The sequence below is a fragment of the Seriola lalandi genome, unplaced genomic scaffold (genome assembly GCF_002814215.2).
Source record: "Seriola lalandi dorsalis isolate HSWRI2012SDOR001 ecotype SW California unplaced genomic scaffold, Sedor1 jcf7180002054044, whole genome shotgun sequence".
NCBI classification, from domain to species: domain Eukaryota; kingdom Metazoa; phylum Chordata; class Actinopteri; order Carangiformes; family Carangidae; genus Seriola; species Seriola lalandi.
In genome coordinates, this window is record NW_019524597.1 from 386,512 (window position 1) to 410,169 (window position 23,658).

Consider the following 23,658-nt stretch of genomic DNA (forward strand, 5'->3'; position numbering starts at 1 on the left):
AGAGGAAACAAAAATATTACCTATACGTTATCTGGCAATCAATACTCCTTGAATAGTAAATGAATTGTAGCAAGGAGTCCACAGTACAGACCTTAAAAATTAATCGGGGCCTCTGTCGTATTAGCTGTACAGTCAGATGATATCCTAGCCGGTCAATAAACAATAATTTGGCAACAAGAACAAATATACTGCTCCAGATGGCACAAGTTGTCGTACATGTATGAACTCCCCGTATGAATCCTTTGCATTCACATCCCAGATATGAAACGTGTAAACAATCTGTATTCCAATGTAACAGACACCTTGGCCCTGCGATGTAGTCCGTCTGCCACCACCCCGGCTCGGCTGAATGGCCTCCGTGCCTAAATGATCTTTGAAGATGCTGGAAATTCCTCCAGTCCCATTTGGTATTCCCTGCTCCCAGAAATGCCTGTCTGTGGCTGTGGGGACGAGTCTCCCGTGACCATGAGACTCACTCAACACCGAGTTTAAACGACCCGTGTTACAAATTAGCAAAACAACGGCAGCTAATGTTATACCGGCGCAAGACGTTAGATTCAGAAACAAAATTGGTTAGATGGTCGATTAAAAAAAAGCACATTGGTGTTTAGAAAATCCTTTCTCACGGTGAGCTGGCTGGCGTTGAATCTCACCAGCTACCAGCTAACAAAACAGATGAGCTCTTTCAGCAAAAAACTTTGCTTCGTGTGCTCTTGTTTCGAGTGCAAACTAAGCAAACTCCCGTTCACAACAATGAGCCGGCCAACGACCGAAAAATATATATACAACACCGCATGAATGTTGACTGGCTTGCGATATGTCTCCGTGTTGTGTCCTTCAAAAAAGTCTCCTTGAGCTAAGAAAATCCAGTGAAGTCGGTTAGCACAGCGCAGCGTTCCTTGACTCCATGTTTCCAGAATTCAGTCGTTTCTCGGCAGAATTCCCGTGGATGGAAAGCAGGCTAGCTATGTGGCCAGCTAACGGGACAGAAAGTAACAACCAGTCCTCTGTAAACAACGACAAGAAAAAACGCCGAGTCGCTTAAAACTTCTAGCGAACATCAAAAGCTGTTTTTTCCAACGCAAGACGTTATTTGAACAAGAATATAACTTGCGGAAAGGTACCAAAAATCCCACTTTCTGCCGCTAGCAACGCCCTAGCCAGCTAGCTGTTGGGGTCCAATAGCGCTTCCACTAACCACTTCCGCCGGGAGATGGGAAAACTCATTTTGTTTCAGTATAACGTAAGAACTAACACCAAAATAATAACATGTTAACAACAATAACAATAATGCCACTGCTGCTAGTTATCGTATTGACATATTCGTTTTAATAGAATATAATTTATTCCTACATTAAATAACTAGGCTATGAGTAAAGAGTTGGATACTAAAATATTAGCCTAGACTCGCAACGACTAGTCCATTAATGAGAAAATTGGCAACATTTTGACAGTCAAATAATTAACGCATGTTTAAAGAGCAAAATGACAACAAAAAAAACAAAAACTAAAAGAAAACTTATTGACATTTGAATTGAGAAAGTAATTGGAAGATTAATGATGATCGATAACGACAATAAATGTTAGTGGCAGCACTAATATGCATAGTTAGTATTAGACTATTAGTGAATTAATCAGTCGACTAACTGATTATTCGACTATCAAAAATAGACACGATTTCTCTGAGAAAGAGATGAAAGACAAAGATAGAGAAGTTATATCTATTATTACCATCAATAGATTAGTCGATCAAAACATAAAATAAATCAACAGTTTTGACAATCGATTAAACATTTAAGTCAGCTACAAAGCAAAAAGATGTGGATTCACTCGTTTTCTCTTTGTTACATCACTGTCTTTGGGTTTTAGACTGGTGGTCAAACAAAACAACCAATTGGTGACATGCATTTTTCACAGTTTTATTGACTGAATAATTAACCTGACTGTTTAAATCAATAGACTAATTGATAATGAAAAATAATCATTAGTTACAATCCTTGTTCTTTTGATAAATATTGCATGATTGTTTGCTTTTTCCATGGCATGCAAACCTGTCTTAAGATATTTCCAGTGAGTAGGCACTTTCCTTTAGGAGGTTGATTAACTTGATAATTATGAGTTGTGTGATTATTTTGTGGTTTTTGTAGCTCTCTGTCTGTCTGTGGTGGGGTTTGGACTGGGTGAACAATCATTATGTTCATTATTTAAAGCTTACAGGCCAGTCTTTGTCCACAATTCACGAGAAGACACTCCTACTTTAATGAAACTTTCTTAACTCATCTTCAATGAAAGCTAGAAAGACATAGAGGAACAAAGGGAAAACACACTCTAGCAGTGTTATGTGTGTGCGGCAGAGAGGACACAGTGAAAATGTCAAAGATACTTAAGTCTATCTGGAGACTTTCATTCATGTCTTAGTGTTTATTTAGTTTGAAAATCAGAATCAGGTTCATTACCAAGTAAGTTTTCACATAGCAAAAATTTGTGAAATTTACAAAAACCATCAGCAAACTTCTGCAGAGTCAGAGTAGACAAAATTCCATGGCCAAGATCTACGTTTGTTTTTGTAATTCAACCAAACTGTATTTAAGATCACAACTAAGTTATAGTTTATGATATGACAGATGGTAGGTGTTCAGTAGGTCTGATTTACTTGTAAATAGCCAGGGTTTGTGTACATGAGTGAATTGTGTGCAATTATTCCTCCCTACTTTCTATTGATCCATTTTGTGTTTGAGTATTTCTTGTCACCTATTTAGCACATCACACATATAAAGTAGTGTATTGTATATGATTATCTCTTTACTGTATTGTGCATTGCAGTCCGACTTCATCATTTACATTTCAGCCAGCTGACAACATACTGTTCAATTCGATAGTATATACAATACACTGTGTATTAGACAGTACACCATATTAAACTTTGTGTGCCGCAATGCTTGAAAACATAAAACTAATGCTAGAACTAATGCTTTTAGTTAACTAAAACTGGCCAGTTTTAGTTAACTAAAAGTATAATGTGTCTTTACTTTTAAAAGACAATGCTGGGAAAATGTTCTTTCTTTTAGCATTGCCAAATGACTCTCCTCATGTTTCCTCACTGATCATTCATCTATAATTGATATGACACCATCATGTGGACAGCTTAGGTAACTTCAGTGTCAGTACATATAATGCAAATGCAGCCCCTTCAGTTTTAGTTGGAATTTTGTTGGTTAAAATGTATTCAGAAACATACAAACAATATACCAGAGATTTATTTCATTTTACACAGGGATTACAATTATTACAAAGGCAAGTCAGGAAACCCAAAACTGAAACAACAAAAAAATTAGGAAAGTACATTCAGATAACTAAGGCACACACCAGTAAGATTTTTACTTTCTTGGATGTAATGGTAACGCTCACATGATTTCAGTAGCAGCCAGGTAAACAGGCCTTGTATAAGAGCAACACATCAAATTTCAATCCAACGTAAATGGGAAAACAAAGGGATGACCGGTGATTTAGCACATTACTGCAGAGATCTATGTGCACTAAAATAAACAAGATATGGTCACAGTAATAAGAAAACAGATTTGAAGTCTGAGCACAAAGATAGCAGCTGGTAGTTCGGTAACTTTCTTGGCGTGGAACATGTCTTGGAGTGGGCTATGTCATAATATTCTCTCATAACAAGTCACCTGTCTTTGTCCCATGACGCACTTTTGTGTTGTGTCTGATCAATATGGTGGAAATCAATGTCACAACATTAAGGTTAATATTTTCCCAATAATTAATATCACAATATGGCAAATCTATGCAAATCACACATAAAATACTAGAACAGTTCACTCTGACACTCTTCACACATGTAAATTAAAACATGAAACAAACTGAACTATTCCTGTATGCTAGTATGTTTATATTAAATTGGACAAAAGAATTCAGAAAAACGACAACCTGATATGACTATATAATCTCAATGTGACTTTACTGAAAGTCGTTAAATGATAACTATTACCCAACCCTACTAGGGCATGTGCAATAATACAATGTGTAAAGACTAAATGTAGAAATCTATTATTTTAGGTTGCTAGAAACAAAATGATGCTCCTGTGCACAAGACTGCACAGGTATGAGAACCATGTATATCTCCAAAAAGTTTACAGGCGTTGGCTCAAAATAACATAACTGAAGCAGAAGTCAGACAAAAGATGAACATACTGTGCAGATAGCTCATAATAAACTTAACTGAATTGTCAAATCTTGGCTCTGTGAGACTGAAACATTACTGTATTGAATTAAATCAATGGGGACTATCAGTACACAGAGCAAATCTTATGTCCGTCGTTTGTCTAAAAGATTAAAGTAATGCATGTTCATACAGATGGTGAAATCAGACACTTCAACTTTATAAAGTACAAATTCTGAAACCATTTTACCACACATTTGAATATAATTATAGTTTACATATTATCCAAATGGAATGCTAAGTAAAGAGCATTATCAGTGTAGAACTATGTAATTGAGAGGTGTCTCTTCGTGTATCCTTGTACATGAGGGAAGTAAAATAAATTAACATTTTTGGCCGTGATCTGGAATAGGATTTCAGGCAAATACTTAAAAGAATTACTATGAACTATATAAAACAAAGTAATCAAACACATCACACACATTTCTCTGGAATTTACCCCAACTTTCCAGTATGACTTCATCTCCCTGAGTACACCTTTCACATCTGCTCAAACTTATAAAAATGCCAAAAAAAGCAAAAAAACAAAACACGATTCCAAGGAAACTAGTCCTAAAACTTCCATAAGTGTTTGACAAGGATTATGGCAATTACATGTAAACTATTTATTTCCTAATAGTGAACTTACCACTACCAGATATGACTAGGCAAAAGTTCACTCCGACTGAATGCAACATCTGTTCATGTGTTTATAGAAAGTGCTTTAGTTTTCAATAACATGAACTATGTCTGTGATGTTTCTGCACCGGTACCTTTTACATAATAATCTAACATGTGTTCAGCAGCAATGAATGCATTAAAAATGAGTTTTTTTTGCAAAACGCACAGGTGTTGGACCTTACAGACAGATGTCACAGGAGATTTCTCGCCATAGAAAGTTATGACTTTAAAATATCCCTTTGTTAATCTTAGTTTAACATACAAAAAGTTGATTTTCTTTTTCCTTTCCCTTGTGTGTCCAAAAACATAATGTAAACTGATTTCCTTTAAAGAACCAGAAGCAGATCAGTCCTTCTTCCCTTCATGACCATTAGCTGCAACTGTCTCTAGTTGGTCTCTCTGCTGTTTGTGCCAGCTCTTGCTTTTTCGTTTGGCAAATCGAACAATATCCACCATGAACACCCAGGATAGAGCATACATGGCCACACCCCCACACTTGATAAAGAATCTGGGTCTTGGGGAGATCAGCTCACAGTACAGCATTGTGCCTCCCACGAAAATTCGCATCACCACAAACAGCAGCACAAACAGGACGTCCACAACATCCCCCAGCAGCGACCTGTAATGTCCCGTCTGTTTGAGGAACCAGCGTGCCTGCAGGAGTGGGTTGGTGATTTCACTGCCAAAGAGTACCGCGCAGCCCTCGATGCCAGACTCCCCCAACCACAGGGTCAACAGGATTCCCAGGATGCTCATGGTGTGGTGGGCCAGCATAACTGGTCCCTCTGTGCGGAAGTACACACACCAGGCCATATCAAAAATAAAGTAGCCCAGGCTGACCACCATGGCACTTATCTGCAGAGGGGTGTTCTTAGTACCTAGTATCCACAAAACAGAAACAGACAGGTTTTAGCTAGCATATTTTTACAGGACAATCACTGTAATAAAACAAATCTTTTGGTCATTATTGAATGGTTCATTCACACTTGTACCAATTGCTAGTTTCTATCAATGTATACATTAACAGCAGTTTTTTACAGCATGCTAAGCAGTTATACCCTATATCTATATCATTACGACAGCCCTCACCGTTTGTGATTAGTCTTTACAGTACGAATTAACATAATTATTTCACAATAATTAACCCATAAAATGTTATAATTTCATAATTTGAATCCACAGAAGGCAAGTGTCTTACCTGGATAAGCAAAAGGCCAGGGTCCATCCACATAGCCTATATATGCTGTGATGCAGACTGCCAAGATGCCATGTACCAGGGTGACAAGGCGACAGTTCCACTCGTAGCTCCTGGACCCGTTAACATTACACAAGATAAAGTAGAAAGAGACCCAACAGGACAGGCACAGGAGTGAACAAACCACAAGCAGTACCATCTTCTCTTCTGAGGAAAAACAAACAAGAAAAAGCAGCTAAAACTAACTTACAGTTTCTTTCAAAAAGCTGCCAGTCAGCAGTCATCAAGCCAACTTTGAATCACATTTCACGGTGAGAGAAAAATGCATGGAGGCACATCTTGCTCTGTCATATCGTTTACAGTAGAAAGAGACAGCATTACCGTCCCAAGACTTGGACTGTGCAATCCTTTGTAAGAGACCAACAATTAGCCTTTGCTTGAACTATAATAGCACTATAGTTGGCTGGCTGAGGGTCTGGTGGGGTGAGGGGGACGTCTCTTCTTCTGCTGTGACGTTTGTACTAGGAGGTGAGACCATGCAGATGGACAGTCCCACCCTAACAGGACTAGAACAAGATGTACAGTTGATTCTCAAAGACTTCAAGCAAGTTTCAAAACTAGATGAGAGGTTACTGGGTGCTGGGCCTCAGACAGTTACCATGGGAGACAGAGGCTTGTTGTCATATGACATGTGCCCTTTGAAAACTAAATAACTCAGTCTGTAAATGTTTTGTTTTTGTCTTGGTTGTTATATGCAGCTCAATTAACAGTTCTACGGATATATGGATGGCAGGATGGCATTGGGAGGTGAAGCCGTGATATTATATGTAGTAGGAAAACTCAATTTGGGTACATTGCTTAACACCTACAAGTAGGTAAAACACTTGCCCAAACACTCATAAAAGAAAAAAGAGGAAACCCAAAAGAAAAAGACTTGGATCCAATCAGACAAGAACATGCACAGACAAAATATAAAATTAAATAAAACAAACAAAGACATTACCACAAAGAAATGTTATATACACAAAAACTTATATATCAGACAGCTCAGTTTGGATACTTTCCTAAAACTATTTTATTTGGTTAGCATATAAAAGAGATACAACAGATTGATTATAGATTTTGTATAATTCATTATGTTTTTTTAACCTCTGTGTTCTAGGTGGTGCTGCTATCTTGGACAGGACACTCATGTTAAGAGATTTTTTAACCTTGCCTGTTTAAATAAAGTTATTTATACATACACAGATGAAACTTGAACAGTTGAACGATTTTTGAATGGGAAAAGTGGAGGTAGTTTTTAGGTTTTTAAGTTGCACAAACCGAAAATATATTTATGAGGCTTTAATTGCGTTCCCATGGAAACCTATAAAAAGGAAAGCAGCTGGCAACTAACTAGATTAATGTTAATGGTTTTGTTCCGTTGCTAAAATAGTTTATACGTGGTAACATCGAGGGTAGCTGATGTTTGTGAACTGGAAGTGGCAGCAGAGCCACAGCTTATTCGTTTAACAGGATGCATTACTACTCAGTTAGCTGGATCAGATAGCAGGCTAACGTCAAATGGCTAACAAAGCGCTTTCCTATGGATCTGTAACGTGTTCACAAACGCAGTAAAAATATCTTTACCTTGAAGGTGCACATGTGGCAGCTTCTTCTCTCACATCCTGGGTGTTTAGTGTCCGGTGAAGGTGTGTTTTTGGAGAAAACTGTCCAAGGTTTGTTTGCAGGCACACTAGCTGCTGTTTGTTGTCCTTTATCTGAGCTCCACCGGTGGCAACAGCAGCCTATCCCAGCATCCCTGAATTTCCCTACCTCCTTATCAGTCGCTGTACATGCAAATGTAGCAACTGTTCTCACGAGAACTGTGACCTGGTTCTATCATCCCGTACTACACCGTAGTTAAGAAGTTATAGCAGGTTTGTTTAATATTTAACTGAAAAAAACATATTTCCATCTTCCTTGGGATCTTCCACCCTTAAATGATGGGAGGTTGTCTCGTCTTTTGTTGACAGTGGCGACACTTTGTGGCCAATAGCAGGAACTACACACGAACATTTCCCTCCAGCAGGGGGACAAAATGGAAGAGCTACGTAGTAGTAAAAAAAAAAAACAATAATGCTCTAACATGTGTCAGATGGGGCTGCAAAGAGGTTTTATCGTTGCAGAGAACATCTGATCTGCATGACCTGGTTTTAAATCGTGGTTGCAAGCCCTGCCAAAGTGTGAGAGTGGGAGTGGGTCAATAAACAGTTATTTTCCACATGAGCAAGCATTAGGTTAACATTAGAGAGGAACCTGGTAACCAAGGAGTTCAAGATGCTGATTATGTAGTTGCAACGTTTGCAGCCCCCCCCCCCCCCCCCAAGTAAATAAATACTTAGGCTATAATTGTATATGCAGTGCAAAGAAAGACTTTATTGAAACAAATCATGTAAAACAACTCTTAATGGTTCATTACCTAATTGCTTCATTTTCTCCTTATGGCAACTTACAGCATATTAACAACTCTTTCATAGAAAAAATATGACTTAGTCTACAATTACATAGAAAAGATATCAGTGGAAATGTTAAGGCACTTGATCACCAGAAAAAGCCACAAATAGAAATGTTTCACTCATTTGGTTCTTTAGTTAGCAGGACATACCAACACACAAAACACAAAATGAACTTTTGATATGGCAGTAAAGTCTGAAATGAAGATGGAGGTAAGGCAGACCAAATTCATACTTCAACCTATTGCTCTAAGGAACAGACAGAAAAAAAATGAAATTTGGTCCAAAAAGTTCAAGAAGTGCTCCTTAAATTATTCCTGTAAATGATCAGGGATTTGAGATGCATAAATTATAAACATTTAACTGTTGACATTAACAGACAAAACAGAAACAGAAATTCTGGCATTGAGATAAAATAGACAACACAAGAAACGGAAACACTGTATAACCACAAGATGGCAGTATAGATTATTAACAGGCTACACTGCAGTTTTAGTAAATCCTAACATGGAAACACACCATACTGAAGGGCCTGTTTCTAGACAAATGAAACTTTACACCCCTCTTTTGACTTTGGTTTAATTGACACATTTAAAAACAGACCGAAAAAGTGAGTGATGGGCATGATGGGGTGAAGTATAACTAAAACTGTCCTATTAAATATTATAATAAACCTGTTTATCCACAAAGGGTGTACAACAATGAAAACTTGGCAGCAACGTAGCATGAAGTATGGATGAGACAAGAAGCAGCGTCCAAAATCCAAGAGGTTAAAAAAATGTTCTGAAATTTGTTTGAATACTTCTTGTTACTGAGGACCTGTGGTTCAGACATGTAAATTTAAGAGCCTGTTTAATTCAAAAAGGAGAGAAACTTGATGAGGTTATTATTTTTTTAAACAAAATTATACAAAAATAGTCCACCATAATTTCACTTTGCAACTACAATAAATAAAGCCAGCATTGGAGAAGCATTTTCTTTGTCAGCCAGCTTACATTGTTATAAACAGGTGTTTAGCTGGCAATAAATTGTTTTTCACAGACCTTTAGAAGAAAGATAAATCCACCATCCAACTTTTCCTTCACCAGGATGGAAGATTGTGTTTGTATGACTCCTCTGATCAGAGTGGGACTCTGTTTTTCCTCTGCTGGTGTTTAATTGAGCAGAAATGCACTGTCCAGCTTTGTGCATGCCGTAGCTTGTTTGAGAGGTTATTGTTGTTGGTCTCTATCATCTGCTCCAATAATTTCTCCCAAAAAAAGGCACAAAAGTGACAGTTTCTTGGCAAAGTCACATTATAGATGACAATGATATGTCATTTTCCCAGAAAAGGCATTAAGTTAGTGGGTCTTCTTATTGCTGCATCTCTCCTTCCTTAAAGGTTTTGGTCTCATTTGGAACCTGAATTCGTTTCTTTTTCGGCTTGAACATCTGGAACTCACCACTCCCCACCTGAGACAGCTTCACTCATCATCATATAAACTGAGGTCCAGTGTTACTGTGTTTACTTTGAATAGCCTCGGTGGAGAAGCATTGGCTTGGCTGGGGAAAAAATGCATTACTCTATTCCTAACCATCCAGAACAAAATGCTAGGTCTCCTCATTCCATAGACAGAGCTGTTTTTGGGGAACATAGTAGGTGAAATGGTAGCCCTTGCTGCAGCTCTTTATCCCACACTTGTAGGTAGAGCCTTTGCCTGTGGTGTCCCTGCTGCGGCAGTACTTTAGCAGACACGGGTACCACTCCAGACGCAGGCTGTATGTGCAGAGACAGGGCTGCCACAAGTCTTTAGTAGAATGACAAGCCTGAAAGCTGGGCACCTCTGTTGTTTGTGGCAGGCCCTCAAAGATGGAGCCATCCACTCCTACAACACAAGCAGGAGAGGGGCGTCATTATCAAAGCCTGTGGTATTAAAAACAAAAGCATGCTATCATACAGTTGTGTGAATCATTCTAATCCACTCAATTAAATTCCATATTGAACTGGAGGGTGCGAACAAAGTGGCCAAAAAGAGGGGAGATGGTGCAGTAAAACAGGAGCTTTGTTATGCAAAGGAGATGGTACTGTGATTGCTTCTGCAGATAACGGTGCAGAGCTTGTTTAATGCAAAAGAGTGCTTCGTGAACCGTGACGATCAACATTGTTTCCTGTCTAACAGTGCTGTCAGTGGACAATACTGCTGTCATATGGATTCTCCTCAGCCTGGACAATTTGGACTTCATTGCTATAGAGATACTGGATCCCACTGTAAAGGACCTTTTTTTAAAAAACAAAAAAACAAAAAACAAATAGTTAAATAAGTTTTTAATGAAATGTTTTCAATCTAGGAAAGTGTGAGGATAGTACAGTATCTCACAGACTGTTCAGAGAAGACAGTCTGCTACGACCTACATTTTTTTCAAAGTAAAAGTGGAATATTTATAAGTAATGTAAAGACAAAAACAGAACATAGTATACTTAGATTGCATGAACAGTAATAGAGCCTTATCACCAAAAAGCGATAATACATGGAGTCATATCACTAAAATGAAGTGGAAAGAGGTGTTTAGGTGATAGAAACGGGGAAGACAGAGAGTGTTGGGGAGATAAAGAGTCAGTACAAAGAGATAATACAGAGCACAGAGTTTAGAGACGATCAGGAAGGATGGGAGAGAAGAAAAAGAGAACGGAGAACAGACAGATATTTTGCTCAAACCACGAACACACCGTAGGCTAGTTTTAATAATAAACATAGATCAAATGAGAACTGACCTTTGTCCAGCCAGTGTTTGACGTCTGACTCCCTGGTGTAAATGGCCTCTCGGGCCTCGCTGCACATGTTGTGGATGTGGGAGCTGAGTTGCAAGGCCCGACTTAAGTTGACGGCCACGCTCATCGTCAGCTGTTCCAATCCCCTCCGCTCCTCTGCCAAGCGAATGGCCTGAGGATTTTTCTGAGCAGACAGTACAAATAATCAGTGTTAAAACCCTCAGATGCTCTGAGCAATGTAATTCATTCATTCATTTTTCTGAGCTTTAAACGTTCATAACAATAAAACAGCTGCCATGTCATACCTGTCTGAGACGGGCCATAGACTCACTGGGGATGATCTCATTGCGGTTGAGGCGAGAGATGAAACACAGGGCCTGGTACTGGTTCTGCCCTCTTTCCAGCTCGCCCAGGATCAGCGCTCGAAATATCTTCACATCCTGCAAGACACAAGGGATGAGAGATGACTGGCTGAACGGATAAACAGACGATTCCCAGAAGGCATTGATGTGGTGCATGAGGCGAGGTTATAATAACTTAATGTTTATATGTGTAGGCTCATACAGAGTAGAACAAATACTCTTTCCATTTTGGTACTTAATGTAGCACTTTTCCAGACACTCAAAGTAATTCAATATGTGGAGTTCAAAGATGTTCAAACAACTGTCTGCCAAAAGTAAAGAGGGGTTTATGTTCACTACATCCATAGAGTCTCATCTGACAGTTTGTTGATACATTTTATTGTCTGTAAGCCTGTGCAATGTTTCTCCGGTCATGCTCTGGTTATTTTTACTGTCAAATTAAGGATTCTAGGCCTGTTTCTTGACAAACTTATCAGAGATTCTCAAATGCCAAAACATTTTACCAGGCTGTTTTATGTGGAACTATAGAAGTAAGAAAATGGTAATAGTGGAGAATTCACAAAAAAAAAAAAAAAAACAACTTGTTGATGTTGGCAAGTGCGTGAGAGATCTGGCGCCAAACCCAAGGCCATAAAGAGTTCTGTGAGAGGGCATGCAAAGCATGATGGGAAGCTCCAGCAGTGGGGAGTGCAGAGCAGCAGACCTGTCCTCCTATTCATCAGACACCCCCCACCCCCCCATCCCCACCCCTCCTTGGCTTCAGCTTCAAGACAGACACACTGTCCCAAACACCCCTCCTCCGCTTTTCACACACCCCTCTGAAGCAAACAGGCTAAAAAGGAGTAGCAGTTTGAAGGCTTTCACTCCCTGAGCAGGAGGGACTCTGGGACAGATAAACAGCCCAGTGATAACCCCAGTGAGACCTCCTTAAGCTCTTTGGTCCCACTTCCTGTATGCAAAAGTATACACACTGGAAAGAAAACAATGCAACCTGCCTCAGAAGTGTTTGTGCTCTGTAGACTACTTTGCATGATCACTGGTTTCATAAGAACCACTTTTGTCTGTGAAAAGGGTTTCTGGCAGGCACACAATACAAGCATTGGTATTACACAAGACAATCATGCGATACTATTTGACCTTTGGAAAGCAAATTACTGAGCAAATATTGATTCACAGGCTCTCTGTGATATTAACCTCAGATTTTTCACCTCACACGTCTCTGTGAGCTGCTCAGTACACGGACTTGAGGATTGTAGAAACACAGAAAGTCGAATTTAAATACCACAAATGTTCCTATATTGTGATGATGACCCAGTCCTTTTTTTTTTTTTTAACAGAAAGAACAAAGTTTGAATGATTAAAGGGAATGTCAAGACTAGAGGAGGCATGAATATATCACAGTGAACAGAATGAGATGTAAAGAGGACAGAGTACAATCCAGACGGAGAGACGGGCAAGAGTGCCATTTCCCCTCAAGTGTAGGGAGACGCAGAGGCCACGACTCAAAGACCTCCCATATTGCAGACACATGGCGCTACACTGGGACACTGTGTGTGTACGTGTGAGTAGGCAGGGAGAGAGAGAGAAGGGGGAAGGCATTCGTGTCAGCCACATGGATTTGCCCCAGGGCCCTCTGGGTAATTACAGAGAAGCAGGGGATAGTTCCACCAACTCTGCTTCTTTGGAACTTACTTAATGCTAAAGTGCGGACACTGAGATCTCCTCCTCCGCTTGTGTCATTATGTGTCCGGATTAATGATTGTCTAACTCTACTGCCCTGTATTTGAATTTTGGCCAAAAGGGCAAGGGGAGGACACCAGTGCTCACTGTGGCAACATTTTTCTGATGTAACTCTGAAAAGCTTAAGGAATTGTTTTTTTGGGGGAGATGTATTTATTTGCTTTCCTGCAGAAAGTTAGATGAGAAAATCAACACCACTCTTACACCTGTATGCTAAATATGAAGCTACAGCCAGCATTCAATTAGCTTAGCTTAAAGTGACAGTTTGTGGTTTTACGGAGGCTTGTACCTCTCTCTTTCTTGGGCAGGTGCAGTAACTTCCTGGAATCCTGCTCTCGGTACAAAAATTGTCCAGGGTATAAACCCCAGAAAAACCATCAATATTAATTTTTACTATTCAATTAAACAAATGAGATATAACATGTTCATTGCTGGGATTTGGAGGTTCTGCTGGGTGGATTTTTCTACCTTTGGACAGAGCCAGGCCAGTTGTTGCCCCACACTTTTCTAGTCTTCATGCTAAGCTAAGCTAACCATCTAACTCATACAGACATGAGAGAAGTATCGATCTTTTAATCTAACCCACAAACTATTAATTTATTCATACTAGTAGACTTAATAGAAGTCACTACAAAATTATTTCTGTCTGCAGCCAGTGGATCTCAAACAACCAGTTACCAGAAATTAAGTTTAATCGTGGGCTTTAAATGGCAATAACAAACCGCTGTTGATATACTCGCAGTTTAGGTGCGGCTGAGATAATAATCAGCATGGCTTCTAACAGCAAATAGAGTAATAACAATGACATCATCTCCACATCACCATCCAGACAGAAGCTGTTGGATTCCACTGTTTGTTTAGACAAGACTCAACTCACTTCTGCCCGCCTGAAAACCGGCACTGGCACATGCACATGTACACATTGACTCATTTGTGCAGGCAAACTCAAGATAAAAAATAAAAAACAACGCAGCAAAAGAGTAAAAGGTGCAGGGATATGATTAAAGGAGCATTTACACCTGTTGTTATGAAGACAGGCAGTATCCAAACACCAGGAGAGAGTGAACCCACTAATCAAACAACAGTTTACATCTTTTTTTTTTAAGCCAAAGCAATATGCAACAACACTAATGTAACTTAAGGATATCATAGTCTAGTGGACCTGCCAGAGCTTGAAAATGAAGAGTGGGACAACTTGACTTCAAAACTACTCTTTAAAGAAGTGGAGCCTATATCAGGAAAATGAGTCACCCCCTAAAAGTGCATTTCCACAGACCTACATAAAATTAAAGGTTTGCAGACCAACATTTAGAGAAAATCACCAGGTACGGACATTAAGAATTAAAAGAGGGACGTTTCCCCGTCTTGAAAAAGACGGGTAATACCATAATCAAAGGACAGTGTAGCCTTGAGTTTTTCCCCACCAGAGCAGTGTAAATGTCAGCATGGCTATAAATAATCCACACAAGTACAGATTCCTCAGCATTGCTCCCTGACACCCGGGACCTAGTCCATTTGCAGACAAACTACTACTGGCCAACAGCCAAACACATGTCTGTATTCATGCAGCTTGACTAGTGGGTCATACTAAGACCTGTTAAACAGGCGAGTGGTGGGGGCCTGTGGTGGTGGGCTACCTTTGGTGGGCCAGATTATTTAAGAGGTGCACAAAAGCCTATTCAGATACTCAAAGGGTGCCATTTACAGTGAACATTCTCCGTCACTGTAGTTGTAACCCACCTAGCCAAATACGTTCTCTTCACAGAGTATGTACCTGGTTTACTGGCTCTGAAAATGAGAGCTGTGTGAAGCCCTATACCGAAAGAAAAATAAGGTTATTTTTCTACAAGGGTTCTATAGTTAAAAGCATGTTAAATGCCAAAGTGAAACACTGCAAGACATATAAATCTCACTTTGGATATAATACTAACTGTGCCAAATCACACATGGATGGACTTCAGAACCCACAAAAGTGCTTGCACACACACACACACACACACACACACACACACACACACACACACACACACACACGCACATGCACACAAACATTGTGCCAGTAGCTATCCCCTGTGCAGTCAGTTCTTCCTGTTTTTCAATCCCCTCTAAGACCCTGTCTGTTGATAAGGCTGATGGCTGGCTGGGGAGGACTGCTGGTGAGCCACGCTCTGTGACGGGTCATTTGGGATCACTGTGGGTTTGTGTGGGTATATGAGTAAAAAAAAATCTGGCCAACAATTTGATTTTTTTTCTCTCTTTTAAAGGCCCTTTCCTTGTCAATGGTTACCGAGGCTGCACAGTAACATAAATCTAACATAAAAGCTCATAAAGTCAGCATAATAACCTTCCAGTTGAGCTACTTGGCTTTTATTTGTAGAAACATAAGTGATGAAACACTGTATTTACTTTTAAGACCCCCAGCATTCCTCAATGGTCCTATCTCTGTTTCAAAAACAACATATGGATTTACCGTGTTTGGTGATGGGGAGGATATTTGCCTTGGTGCATGAGTGGAGCCCAGTCAAAAAACACAGGTGTAGGCAGGGATTAAAGATCATGTTAGGAGACAGAGGGAGAGAGGGGGAGACAGACTCATGCAGACAAAAGGAGCGGGAGAAAAGCTGCTGTGCTGAGAAATGCTTGAGTTGAAGCTAATTACAGAGGCTCCAAAGGCAGGAATGTGGAGTCACATTTTGGGCTGGTCACACCTGGCTGTCCAAAGAGCCAACCAATTAGCAACCAGTGGCAGTGAATGGACAATAAAAACACTGGAGGCCACGGAAAGAAAGGTGTACCCTTTGGCTATTTTGTTGACAACAATGGAAGGTAACATACTTTGCCTGCTGTCGGAGTTTAAACATTTCGGTTTTAACATGAAGTCAGAAATACAGCTGTAAAAACTGCACCAACAGCTCCTAATTTATATTTTAAAGGCCTCTAACCTGTGCAAAGTATGCGCAGGCCACAATGAGGGAACTATTCGCTCACACAGAATCTGGATACAATTATCCAGACACCCAAACTGTTTATGGAGGCTTTGCATTCAGGAAATGAGAAGGAGACAAACAGTGAGTGCTAACAGGGAAGGAAATGAGGCAGATAGATAAGGCATAAACAATAGAGACAGCTACAGTCCGGTTCAGCCTCTAGCCGTTGTCCTGCAGCTTTCATATCCTGTTCCAGGACACAAATAAACAGCTATTTTATGGCAAAGCATTCAAAAAATAATGGTATTATTCATTATCATATGATTTTTTTTTTTGTGAAAGCAATTATTTGAATAATCTTGTCTTTTTCAAGACTTACATGGAAATATGAACACCATGACTCAATTTATACATTTAAACTGAAAAAGGCTTAGAATGTAATCTGTGTTCTTGACCTGAACTAAAAAAAGGAGAGGTCAGTTTTGTAGACACCATTTACTTTTTGCTTTTATTAATCTATTTGGAATTTGTCACATGCAACAATTTCTTTTAATGGTAAAAACAAGCAGCTTGATGCTAGTTTCTACAGTATTCTTTAAAAGCAGTTGTTTTCTGCCCCTGTGTTGACCCTTTAAACCTTAGCAATAGAACTCACTGGACTGTCACAAGGGCTGCATAGTGAAGTCAAATACAATAAATAAGTTTGAAAGTAACCAGGCTGCGCAGGCCAAACGGACACAGCCATGAATTTGACAAAAGGACATTTCAGGACACTGTGTGGAGAACAGAGCGGAAGCTTTGGCAGAGTAAACCCTTTGTTAGCTCTTTTGCTGCCAACTGTGACTTTAAAACGTCTGAGGTAGTTAGAAATGAGGACAACTATGCACAATGCAAACCAAAGCTACTGTCTCCTCGTCCATCAAGGTGACAGTAGGCCGTTACTGCAGCACCACGCAGCCCACTGCCCCCGATCATTGGAGAAAAAAAAATCTGAAAGGTTGGATGATAACTGTCTCTCTCTGCTATGTCCTCTCTCCCTGCACGACTATGGGAATGGGAAGCTTTTTTTTTCTTTTTATCAGCAGCATTAAAGATGAACATCTGGCCTGGTGGTGGGAGGAGGATAAAGGATAAAGACATCAACAGGGGCAGAGGGGCCACGAGAGACCAAAGGGGGCCCATGTGGGGCCTTGAAGGGCCACAGCAAGGCCACAGAAGAAGCTATTTTCCTGGGATTCAGAGTCAGCAGGGAACAAAGGGTGGCTAGGAGAAAGTCTTAAGTGGGTTCATCCTCAGAAAGGTCCACTGCCTGCACACATTGCATTGAAAGATGCAAGGAGTAGAAACAGAGACAACATACCACTAAAAAATAAGACAAATGAAAATCCATGTATTCAAATCCCAAGTTCCGAGTGACATATAAAGAAGGTAATCTCAAACAGTGATACCTTTCTTGAACAGTGCAGCGCCTCTTGTTTTGCAAGGCAACAACTTTTCTGTGAAGTTTCTCTCTCCCACACGGAAAAGAGACACATCTTGACAAGGGAAACTGAGTAGGAGTCGAGGTCTTCTGAGGTAACTGATCAACGTAAACTACAGCTTGAACATCAGAACATTTGTTGTGGTTAAGGAAGAGGAACTGAATGAGTCGTTTCATTTTCACTCACTCTGGGAAAACTTAATCAGCTGCATTATTCCACTGATTGCTGGTGACTTGCAGATGACTCACTGTGAACTTTGCCAGTGGTAGAGAATAAGACTCATGTGCCCCTCAACAGTTCCTGAATCAACAACATTTCCTGGTGACACTTATCTGTAAAAAAGACTTTACAAGTTTGTGCAGGTGACAAAGTGGGATGGTCTTTCAGGGTTGAGTGAGAGAGTTAAGGTGTGGCAGCCAAAAAAAAAAAAAAAAAAAGGCATAAAATGTGTTTACTGCACTGACTTGTAACTGATGTACAGTGCTTGCAATCAGGGCAAAAAAAAAAAAAAAAACAACCAACTGGCAGTAGCTTCATTTGGCAAACGCTGGCATTTCCCACAAAAAAAAAAAAAAAAAAGAAAAAAAGAACATATTGAATTGCCAACAAGCCTCCCACACAGGAGAGTTTGTAGCTAATAAAGGCTACGGTCCAAATCCATTTGAACAATCGTACTGAGTGATACAGTGTGTGAAGGCTGTGAGAGAACTAGGAATGGTCACCTGCCAAAATGGGTCACAGATACGGTGTATTCCGATGGGAAGCCACACAGACCGGCTGAACCAACCTGCTTCCCCAACCCCACCTCTCATTCTGCTTTTGACATAGTACATGAGGGTGTGTGAAGAATCTCTGAAATCCATTCTTACAGCGAGCTTACAGTTGGGCGTATCCATAAAGCCTCTGTACTTTGAAGACAATCAGAATATACACTGGAGTGAACTGACCTGAGGGCAACACGGCCCCTGGCTGAAACACAATCCTGTTTATAAGGCCGAAACCAAATGAGAATTAATAATAAAAAAAACAATAATAATAATAAAAAAAAAAAGTCTGACATTCTCATTCACATGGTGGTGTCACCGTTTACAAAATTCAGGGCCAATTTAACATGATAGTGTGAGACAGTGTGAGTGTCAAGTGACTTCCCAACATCTGTTGCTCCCTTGACCCATCAGCACAGCAAGGGGTCACCCATGCCATGTCTACACTGACAGAGATACATCTAAATCTTTCCAACAAAGATAGAAAAACTCTCCAAAGTGGATAACTTTGTTATTATTATATTTTATATTAAATATATAATTTATTTTATATTATGGGTGGCGATCGTGAAACATTTTGTGGTCAGGTGATTATATTGGCTTATTGGCTTAAATGTCTGAGCACTTTTCCACTATTTTGGCATTTCGGAGAGGAAAGCAGACTGCTTGAAAATGATCTGAAAATACTAGTGAGGGTGGAAAGCTTTTTCAAATTTTAAGAGACTTTTTTCAAATTATTCTGCACCAGTGTAGCTGCATGTTAAATAAATCAAAACAGATTAAAAAAAAACATTCAAACTGTGCTCTCAGATGTTTTATTATAGAGCCATGTAACTAAAGATGTGCACAATTGGATCCCAGAAATTAAACCTTCTTCAACTGTTAACTCAGCTGAGAGGCCCATGAAGTCACTCACATTCCTGCATTGATCAAACCCACTAGTTGGACATGAAAGTAATACACACAGAGTACAAACTGATTAGCTTCTCTGACAAAGTTTCTACATCTGGAAAGAGCCAGAGCTGCCTCTCAGATATGTGAGACATTTCCCTTGGATTAATCTCCAAGACGTGGTTTATGTTCAGCTCAAGGTCTTAGACTATGCGAAACCATAAATCGTTGCAGTGGTTGCTGGAGGAAAAAAAAAACTGATCTGCATTGAATCGGCAACTAACAAATGACTTTAGAGGAGCTGTCAGTGCAAGGCCACAACAGCACATCTGTGCTCTGATTTGCCTTATGTTACAAAATTGTACATTGACATTAAGCATGTGGCCAGGATATGACCGAACTGCTGACAGATCACTGCAATTTGACATAATTGAGAGTAGATTCAGCTGTAAATACTTCACTGTGATTCCAGATAAGAATGAAATGGTGAAGTTACAAACATAAAATTCCTCTGCTGAAAACATTTGAGAAAGTTTAGCAACCTACAAACACACTACTGAATGATTACCTCTCTCCCATGACACCCCTTCTTTCATTAAAAAAAAAAAAAAGATATTATTATAATTGTTCATAGGTTTGAACTTAATTGACATTGTTATCAACATGTTGACATTTACTCAACATGACACAGAGGTGTCATGAGCAAGCAAAACCATATCATCTTTTCCACATGTCTACATGCCCTCAGAGCAAACGTAAGCCTGCTGGAATCACTGTACGGCTGATTCTCACAGTGATTCATTGCTTGGATAAGGTTGACTAAACTTCCTTCTCACATCCAGCAGACCCCTCCACCAGTGTCTAATGGCTATAACATTTACCATCACATCTTTGCCACGTATTCACAAAGCAGCAAAGAGCAAGAAGCAGGCTGTCGGGTGATTATTTGTGAAGAGTTCCTTTGGAAGAGATTCTAGTGAAGATTACTTTCAGAATGAACTTCACACAAAAATGGAAATGCTTGTTTGGCCAATTATGCGCACTCATTGATGAGTAACGTGAACACACCTTCCAAAGAGCGTTTGTACCAGTACAGTACTCATCCACCTTTAACTGTGTAATTCATTATAACTCTCCAGTGTTTAACAGCCCTGTTAAAACACTCTTCTTCCCACATGCGTTCATTTGGACTGTATATTCATGGCAGCTGGAAGTGACAGCTCGTCCAACTTTCCATAAATCTTGGAGATACTGCACAAGAGCTGAATAAAAACCACATGCAGGAGAAATGAGGGGAGAGCAGGAAGAAGGGAGCAGGAGACAGAGAGGGGGACAGGGGGAGAAAGAGACACAGAAAGAAAAGGGAGGGGGGGCGACCTACAACTGGAACAGATAAATCAAGAGGCGGAAAAGTAAAGTGATCTAAGAGGTTCTGTTGGCTTTATTCAAGTAAACAAAACCATATGTGCATATGTATGTGTGTATGCACGCACGTGTGCATGCATGAATGAAGGGACGCGGGGACGCAGGGCGCCTGCACAACCAAGTGAAGGCTCCCTGCTCACAGATCAGTGTACGTCTCTTTCTGTTGGTGTGTCACCAGTGACTGGGGGTGACTGCCTCTTTTCTTTCAACTCTAAATTAGCTGTTTTGGTTAGTGAAGCAGACGTGCAGATCAAAAAGGTCAGACATGCCCACTTAATCCTGGTAAATCTCCCCCTTCACATCTCGCCAGCCTGTCAGCTTCTGTGTGACAGCAACCATCACAGACACATGCCTTTGCTCTGTGCGCCTCTGTGAGCCCCACTCCCTCCCTTACACTCAGCAGATGTAGTTTTCCTTCCAGGACTGACATTTATGTGTCTCTGAGTAGTGATTATTAAAAGTGAAACCGTGTCATCTTTCCAAAAAATTGCAAATGCAGTGCTGCTCACTGGAGGGACATTTGATCAGCTTGTCTACTTTTAGAAGAATGCTAAATATGGCTGCTGATGATCAGCTCTGGGCTGGACCTGTGAGCAGCAGGGGTTTTAAGGCCACTGGGGTCCTGTCTTGACCTTTGTGAGACTCATGCCGAGATGGAAAAAGATGAATGAAAGTCCAAGTTCTACTTGAGTTTATGAGTGATCAGATCTTGTCCTGGGGGGGAATCAATTAGGTGAAAGTGAAGGTTGGGGCTCATCAGTGCTCCCTGAGATGTCTCCAAGGTCTCCAATGTAAAATAGTAATAGAAAAAATGTAATTTTGGATTTGATCTCATTTTAATGATGGCGGAGAGTGACTTCTCTCACTGTATTAAGTGTCTACATTTACATCAGTATCAAATGTCTCGTTTTACTCGTGGACCTCCTGGGGAATTCAAGGACCAATGATAGGCCCCAGCCTTTAATTAGGGAACCATGAAGTGTTCTCAGTGGCAACAAGTTTTAGTTCAGGCAAAATGTACAGTTATAGAGTAATTTGAGACTTTCTAACAGCACCCTCAGAAATCTCTTAGTGTCACAATGAGCGCGCAGGGGGGGTGGGGGGGGTCCCCCTCGAGGCACAGCAGCGTTCAGTTAAAGTGGTAAACAGGACCACCTCTCACCTGTTTGAAGTCCGCCACAAAAGTGATGAGTGTCCCATCTCCCTGCTTGAATTCGAGAGATATCGAGTCTCTCTCATTGTCCGCCTCCAAAACCTCCTCGGTCACCAGTCCGTCAGAGAGCCGGACCCGGACCCTCAGTTCCGAACCGAGTCCGACAGCGACGACCAGCACCAGCGCACAGAGACGGGTCAGTGTCCGAACCGAAGCCGCACAGATGCAACTCGCAAACATCCCCAAAGACGCAAAACTGAACCCGACAGAGGAAAAAATCGCGGTGAAATCCAAAGATCTGCGTTCATATCCCTTAACTGTGATCTTGGATTTGTCGTAAAGTCTTTTCCTTCATATCCAAAGCGGGGTTATAGTTTACAGGTCGCAGTCCCATATGGTCCCCTGTGCCCGAGCACTTTCCAGAATTACAAGCACGGTCATGGAAATCAGACGACAATCCCCTTAGTAAAATCTCTGCTTCTCTCTTTTGGGAGCCTGGTTCACCTCCACTGAAAGTCTGTCTCTCCGGTGATCAGATCATGCGCAATTCAGTCCCCCCCCCTCCCGCACTACAGCCCAACAGTCCGGTGATCGCACGTTGCTTCTCATTCTGCTTTGTGTTGATATTCCCGTCTTCTTCTTTTTTTTCTCTCTCTCTGCAATTCATGCAGTCCCGTCACTTCCTATCCGTCGGTATCCCACTGCTCGCCTGGCCTCCAAACTTTCTGTTGTTTGTGTGTGTGTGTGTGAGAGAGAGAGTGCAGTGATGGTAGTAAACTCTTAAAGCCATACCACCCTCTGAAAACTCTGCCCATCCCCCTAAAGGCCTCATGTGATCCCCTGCACTCCAGCGAGTAGGCTGAACTGATAAAACCCACCCCCCCAAACAATTATAACGAAGGTGTTGGTATGATTTGTAAATCATAGCTCTGTGGATGTTGTTCTTGCCATGTAGGGATAAATAAAAGGCATGGGCAAACAATAACCTGCTGGTGGTGATCAAAAGCAAAATACAAACAGTTGCAAAAAAAACCCAAAAAACAATTATATTTTTGGAAAACCATTTTTTTTAACGATTTTTATTTCACTAGATACTTTCTCAAGTTTACAATTCTTATGATTTAAAGATATATTTGATAATTAAAATTATGTATTTAATGTCTGTAAGTTTGTTTGACTGAAAATAAGACTGGGTACATTCTTCTAATACATCTTGGAATATCAAATTATTACATTTGGATCACAAATGCTTGCTTGCTGTTAAAATCATCACTACAGTCCACTGCCTACAGCTTAATGATGAAGGTGGATGTTCTATTAATCTGCATTTTTTTTCCTGTAACTTCAATAATAACCAGGAGTTTTAAACATCAGTCAAACATCGGTCATTGTTCTGTTACAAGCAGGTATAATGTGATCTTTACTGTATGTATTTTTTGCAGTTTTCTTTTATGAAAGCGTTCTGTTGTTGTTCATTTGTTCATCTAATGTATCTATTGAATCTCTCTGACACTTTTTGTTTGGGTTCAGTAGCGATACCATCCCTCTGAATTACATCTATCAGGTAATTGTCACCTTTGAA

The 23,658-nt window shown here is 40.3% G+C and overlaps 3 protein-coding genes across 12 annotated transcripts in view; all 3 read right to left on the bottom strand.

The window, feature by feature from the left end:
* Positions 1-1,185, bottom strand: part of arhgef12a (Rho guanine nucleotide exchange factor (GEF) 12a) — a 36,227-nt gene extending 35,042 nt beyond the window's left edge. For 4 of the 9 annotated variants that reach the window (XM_087173104.1, XM_023402950.2, XM_087173108.1 and 1 more), the window contains exon 1: positions 92-1,185. The gene's annotated coding sequence lies outside the window, so the exon portion shown is untranslated. Of the gene's footprint in view, positions 1-20 lie in introns of all 9 variants that reach the window. The other 5 variants (XM_023402949.2, XM_087173107.1, XM_087173106.1 and 2 more) reach the window with 3 other exon arrangements.
* A 2,054-nt stretch (positions 1,186-3,239) lies between these two features.
* Positions 3,240-8,145, bottom strand: tlcd5a (TLC domain containing 5a). Of its 2 annotated transcripts, XM_023402941.2 has the most exons (3): positions 7,719-8,145; positions 6,093-6,296; positions 3,240-5,772 (listed from the first exon to the last, which is right to left on the bottom strand). In XM_023402941.2, the coding sequence occupies exons 2-3, from the start codon at positions 6,286-6,288 to the stop codon at positions 5,240-5,242; spliced, it is 729 nt and encodes a 242-aa protein (XP_023258709.1). In that variant the 5' UTR covers positions 6,289-6,296; positions 7,719-8,145; the 3' UTR covers positions 3,240-5,239. The 2 variants fall into 2 exon arrangements, with proteins under 2 accessions (XP_023258709.1, XP_023258710.1); XM_023402942.2 differs by lacking the exon at positions 7,719-8,145 and having other exon boundaries at positions 6,093-7,055.
* A 335-nt stretch (positions 8,146-8,480) lies between these two features.
* On the bottom strand, positions 8,481-22,823 carry oafa (OAF homolog a (Drosophila)). Its single transcript, XM_023402959.2, has 4 exons — positions 22,086-22,823; positions 11,639-11,773; positions 11,337-11,517; positions 8,481-10,449 (listed from the first exon to the last, which is right to left on the bottom strand). The coding sequence occupies exons 1-4, from the start codon at positions 22,314-22,316 to the stop codon at positions 10,175-10,177; spliced, it is 822 nt and encodes a 273-aa protein (XP_023258727.1). The 5' UTR covers positions 22,317-22,823; the 3' UTR covers positions 8,481-10,174.
* Positions 22,824-23,658: the final 835 nt, after the last annotated feature.